The 6,000-nt window shown below is 35.4% G+C and overlaps 3 protein-coding genes across 3 annotated transcripts; 1 reads left to right on the top strand and 2 right to left on the bottom strand.

Moving 5' to 3' along the window:
- Nucleotides 1-1,651: 1,651 nt before the first annotated feature.
- On the bottom strand, nt 1,652-1,879 carry CBG04794 (the record flags this gene model as incomplete). Its single annotated transcript, XM_002637929.1, has 1 exon — nt 1,652-1,879. One exon carries the CDS (start codon nt 1,877-1,879, stop codon nt 1,652-1,654), a length of 228 nt encoding a protein of 75 aa, XP_002637975.1.
- A 1,324-nt stretch (nt 1,880-3,203) lies between these two features.
- Nucleotides 3,204-3,527, top strand: CBG04793 (the record flags this gene model as incomplete). Its single annotated transcript, XM_002637928.1, has 2 exons — nt 3,204-3,232; nt 3,386-3,527. 2 exons carry the CDS (start codon nt 3,204-3,206, stop codon nt 3,525-3,527), a joined length of 171 nt encoding a protein of 56 aa, XP_002637974.1.
- Nucleotides 3,528-4,507: 980 nt separating this feature from the next.
- CBG04792 lies at nt 4,508-5,959 on the bottom strand (the record flags this gene model as incomplete). The annotated part of the gene is made up of 3 exons (XM_002637927.1): nt 4,508-4,846; nt 4,894-5,448; nt 5,879-5,959. The coding sequence occupies 3 exons, from the start codon at nt 5,957-5,959 to the stop codon at nt 4,508-4,510; spliced, it is 975 nt and encodes a 324-aa protein (XP_002637973.1).
- Between the last annotated feature and the right edge of the window lie 41 nt (nt 5,960-6,000).

Here is a 6,000-nt window from a genome sequence, read left to right as displayed (position 1 = left end):
CTTTGAGCCTATATATCTCACTTCTTTTGAAAGGTATCAAAAAGTGGTTAACTAGTAAAATGTTTATCAGGATATCAGCAACATTTTACTAATTAGCCACTTTTTGATATCTTTCACAGAAAATGAGATATATAGGCTCAAAGTGGACGATCCGGGTGTCGTTCTATTAGAGGTTTTACGGTATTTAAATATGTGTTTATTAGGGCAATGTAAAGTTTGATCAATTTTCCTTATAGTGAACTATAACTCATGAGTTATGTAACTTTTTGAGGAGTCATTTTCCAGCTCACGGTTCCATTGTATTTCCCTTTTCACTCTGAAACTATCATCTGCCGAGTTGATTGATGAAATATCAATTCCTACAAGCTCCAAAAATCATAAATTAACCAATATTTTACAATTTTCACTCAATTATGATGAAGACAGGGTCAGATTTAGATAGAAAAATAGCTCCTGAAAACATTCCACTCAAAAGAAATTTCACCAATATTTATAATTGTCACTTTTATCAGTCTTCCGAACACTGTATTATGTATTGATAGGTTTAACTTGGTGAAAACTCGAAATTATCAATTTTCGGGCTAACAATATCACTGATGTATATCCCGACACCGGAAATACGCCAACATTTTCCGGAAAATAGAGGCTGGAAAACGATCATTTACCGGAAAATGTTTTCCGTTTCGTTTTCCGCTCCTTGCATACGGAAAACGGCATTTTCCGGAAAACGCGTTTTCCAAGGAAAACATTTTCCAAAGAAAACGGTTTTCTGGAAAATCATTCTTCTCTGAGGCCGTATGCAGTTCTCTAATTTCTGAGTATCTGAAATTCTGAACTTTCCAGTTTCCGCATTTCTTAATTTTCGAATTTACGAATTTCTGAATTTCTGAATTTCTGAATTTCTGAATTTCTGAATTTTCGAATTTACGAATTTACGAATTTCTGAATTTCTGAATTTCTGAATTTCTGAATTTCTGAATTTCTGAATTTCTGAATTTCTGAATTTCTGAATTTCTGAATTTCTGAATTTCTGAATTTCTGAATTTCTGAATTTCTGAATTTCTGAATTTCTGAATTTCTGAATTTCTGAATTTCTGAATTTCTGAATTTCTGAATTTCTGAATTTCTGAATTTCTGAATTTCTGAATTTCTGAATTTCTGAATTTCTGAATTTCTGAATTTCTGAATTTCTGAATTTCTGAATTTCTGAATTTCTGAATTTCTGAATTTCTGAATTTCTGAATTTCTGAATTTCTGAATTTCTGAATTTCTGAATTTCTGAATTTCTGAATATTTGAATATTTGAATATTTGAATTTCTGAATATTTGAATATTTGAATTTCTGAATATTTGAATATTTGAATATTTGAATTTCTGAATTTCTGAATTTCCGAATTCCGAATTCCTCAATTCCCGAATTTCTATATTTCCGAGTTTCTACATTTTCGAATTTCCGAATTTCTATATTTCCGAGTTTCTACATTTTCGAATTTCCGAATTTCTATATTTCCGAGTTTCTACATTTTCAAATTTCTGAATTTCTGAATTTTTTACTTCTGACTTCTGAACTTCCGATACAGATAAATATTTAATATAATCACATCAAAAAATTTCAAAAAAAGTTATATCCAAAAAAAGAAACAAATTAACTTTAATAATGCCTCTTAATTCCTTCTTTTTCGCATTTTTTATTCATTTCACATCGCTTTTCTCGATCTTCTCTTCCCGCAACTTGTTGTTTCATATCATTGAACGCATTGGAAATTTTTCCAGATTGTTGGTCCAGCTTTTCAGTTTTGTTCGCATCTTCCATTGGGTCCATTTGTGGTCCAGAGTGAGAATCGTTGAAATTCTCTTCCATGCTGTTCATATGGCTCATTTTGTCTGAAAAGTTTGGATTTTTTTGGATTTAAAGGCATTTTTATAAAGTAAAAAAAAACAATAGAAGAAAATTAAGTTTCTAATATGATAATCAAATCAGAACATTTTATATACCGTTGTTCTAAATTTTCTTGATCACCAATCACCTTTTTTCCTGACCACAGCTCACATAAAGTATCACAAATTGATATAAAACAACAAAAAATAGAAAAAATACCGATTCTCTGGAATGTTCTGGTGATTTTCACATGCATTTCACATTTTTCTGTCAACAAAAAAAGAAAAGAGGGAATTAAAAGACGCAGAGAAAAAGACAAGTGTGTGTGTGTGTGATTTTGAAATAGTAATGAAAATATAACAAAAAAGTGACGACAGATTTTTCAGGTGTTCCAAGGGGAAAACGAAAAACATGTTGACTGGCTTCGGGGGTTTAGAACGTCTTTGATAGCGATTTTCAGAGTTAAAAAATTCAATTTCAGAATCCCAAAATCTCAAATTTTCAGAATCTGAGAATCTGAAAATCTCAGAATCTCAGAAACTCAGAATCTCAGAATCTCAGCATACCAGAACCTCGGAATCTCAAAATTTCAGAATCTCAGGATCTCAGAATCTCAGAACCACAGAATTTCAAAATTTCAGAATCTCACAATTTCAGAATCTCAGAATCTCAATATTTCACAATTTCAGAACCTCGAAACCTCAGAATTTCAGAATCTCCGATTCTCAGAATCTCATAATTTCAAAATCTCAGAATTTATTTGAATTTTTGAATTTTTGAATTTCAAAATCATATTTTAGAAATTCAAAATCAGAATCTCAAATTTTCAGAACTAGGATTTTTAAGTTTCCTTTTAAAGGTTCTATCTTGTTAAAAATTACAAAAATTAAAAAATTTCGGAAATTTTTAAAATTTTTAAAATTTTAGAACCTCAAAAAATGTACAAAGCCGAGAACTCGGAAAAAAAGGCGGGAATTTCAAAAAATAACTCAAGTTGGCGATTTAAAATTCTTTTTTGTTAACAAAGTTCATTTTTTTCATATTTCCGAATTTTTCTGTTTTTTTTCAAAATTTCGCAAAATATCTAACAACGGAGTTACTTGAGGGAGCAGTTTTAACTTTTTTTAAAATTTTGGGAGCAGATAGAAGAGCTTATGTGGATTCCAAATCTGTTAAAAAAATCAGCAAAATGCTCACGTGAGCTGAGTTATGACCTAGAAAAGTTTCCCTATGATTAAGCAATTTCTCGTGAAATTTTTTTCACGGAATATTGTATTTCTTTTAAAACAATAGATTTCAATCAGCAGTGTGGTAAAGTGGTAAAATGGCAAGTTCAGAGGAGGAAGGTTGTAGGTTCGATTCTCCCTACCCCAAAAATTTTGCAACATTTTTTTTGTTTCATTTTAAGCTGTCATAACTGGCTCTGGAATAAAATTAACGCAATCTAAACATGTTTTTCGGAAGTTTCTCGTTATGAATAGGCATTTTCCAGAATAAAATTTCCAGAATAAATTTTCCAAGATCCAAACGATCCACAACCACGAACGCCATCTACACTGCCGTCCTCGTCGCATTGACTCTTGCCTACTCCACCGTCGCCTGGATCGGACTCTCCATGGATGCCAACGCCAACGAGGGCCTTTTCTGAAGTGATGAGCCGAGAAGGACGTCGCCGTTTGATTCAAACTCTTTCAATGCAAATAAAAACTGAATTTTTTTTGACAAAAATAAATAAAATAAAAACAGACATTTAATTTTTGAAGAAATTCACAAATATGCTCATGGGTTCATCGAAGATTTTTCAAATTTTTTTTTTTCAATTTTTTTTTGTTTTTTTTTAAATTGAAAAAACAGTTGAGGACTAAACACATCGGTGGCATTCGATGACAAACTGCTGAAAACAATTATTCTCCCAGAATACCAGACATATTGTCCTATTCATAACGAGAAACTCCCGAAAAACATGTTTAGATTGCGTAAATTTTATTCCAGAGCCAGTTATGACAGCTTAAAATGAAACAAAAAAAAATTTGCAATAATTTTTGGGATAGGGAGAATCGAACCTACAACCTTCCTCCTCTGAACTTGCCATTTTACCACTTTACCACACTGCTGATTGAAATCTATTGTTTTAAAAGAAATACACTATTCCGTGAAAAAAATTTCACGAGAAATTGCTTAATCATAGGGAAACTTTTCTAGGTCATAACTCAGCTCACGAGAGCATTTTGCTGATTTTTTAACAGATTTGGAATCCACATAAGCTCTTCTATCTGCTCCCAAAATTTAAAAAAAAGTTAAAACTGCTCCCTCAAGTAACTCCCTTGTAAACCTTTTTCAATGATTTAGTCTCACATTTTTGAATGAGTCAATTTTCAATTTTTCCATTTTTTAATTTATATTTCACTTTTACTTTTAAAGAATTTTGCGAAATCTAGTTTATTTACATCAAAAAAAGTCAAGACCATATTGTACAGAAAGAAAGAAAAGTGGTTGAAAATTCAAAGAATTTGAGGGAGAAGTTGAATATTGTGGAGTCAAATACCCATCACTTTTTTAAAGTTGGAAGAAAATTGGACATATAGCAATTAGTGGCAATTATGGGACAATTAATTTCGTTGTTACTGTTTACAACTCATTGACAGCATCCTTGACGGCATCCTTAGCATCGGAGGCCTTCTGCTTAGCAGCGTCCCAGGCTCCAGAAGCCTTGTCCTTGGCGGAGTCGTAAGCTCCGGCGGCCTTGTCCTTGGCGTTTCCAGCGGCGTTTCCAGCGGCGTCTTTGGCTTGTCCGGCCTTGTCCTTGGCAGATTCAATGGTATCAGAAGTCTTGCTCTTGGCCTCATGGTATCCCTCGGAAGATCTCTTTTGAACGTTAGCCTTGGCGTTCTCATAGGCGTCGTTGGCCTTGTCCATGGTCTCAGCAGCCTTGTCCTTCACAGCGTCCTTGGCATTTCCAGCCTTGATCTGGAATTTTATATTTTTCCTATGTGGGTTCTAGTGTTGAATCTCACCTTAGCCTCTTCCTTTTTCACCTCAGCCTCTTCCTTGGCATCTCCGAACATTCCAGAAACCTTTTCTTTAGTAGCCTGATAGGCTCCAGAGACAGTGTCGCCGATTTGTTCAGCATAGGACTTGGACTTTTCCTTGGCGTTCTCAGCGGCATCGGCAGCGGCATCCTTAGCCTGTCCGGCCTTGTCCTTAGCAGCGTCGTATGCTCCAGCGGCCTTGTCCTTGGCGTAATCAGCGGCGTTTCCAGCGGCATCCTTAGCTTGTCCGGCCTTTTCTCTAACAGTCTCAGCAGTCTTATCCTTGGCAGTCTCGTAGGTATCGCTGGCCTTGTCTCCGACGGATTCAGCAGAGGCTACAGATCGGGACTTGACAGAGTGGGCGATATCAGAGGCCTTTTCTTTAGTGGCCTCCCATGCTCCTGAAATCTTGTCTCCAGCCTTCTCAGCGAGCGATTTGGATTCATCAGAAGCGGCTTGTGCTCTATCCTTTGTTCCTTCCCATGCATCTCCAACCTTATCCTTTACACCTTCATAGTCAGCTCGGGCTTTTGCTTTGACCTGTAATTGTTATATGGAACTTTCTAGACTTCTTTATTTTCAAATTTCTCTAGACCTCCATTCCCTAGTGTAAACAAGCGAGAGGGGTATTTTCCATAAGAGAGACGCAGACGTGCTGGTCAGGGGTTCCCCGGGACAGCTGTTGTTGTTTTTGTGGTCTCTGGTGTCTTCGTATTTGTTGCTCTCCATAGAACCTTCTGGAGAGAAGGAGAACAACAACAAAGAAGAAGCATAGACTTGTTTACAAATAGATCAGAAGATTAGTTTGGTGTCTAAAGGTGGCCCAGAAAGACAAAGGCGGCCATGGGTACTATTCTGACAAGACCTAGAGTCATTTGCTTTGAAATTTTGGAAAGCCTATATTAAAAAGGCAGGCCTTTCAACGGTGCTCTTCTAATACAGGTTTTACTGTATCTTTCTAGAAACTCACATCAGCCGAGTCGATTGATAACGCAGTGGCCGCGAGGCATGCGAGAAGAACAGGAACGATAATCGTTTTATACGAAAGCATTATTTTTCAGCGCTGAAAAATTAGAAATTTAAATTTCAGAA

Source organism: Caenorhabditis briggsae, assembly GCF_000004555.2.
Source record: "Caenorhabditis briggsae complete genome, chrV, whole genome shotgun sequence".
Taxonomy (NCBI): Eukaryota; Metazoa; Nematoda; class Chromadorea; order Rhabditida; family Rhabditidae; genus Caenorhabditis; species Caenorhabditis briggsae.
The sequence above is the reverse complement of the archived record's forward strand: the minus strand, read 5'-3'. Positions and strand labels throughout refer to the sequence as shown.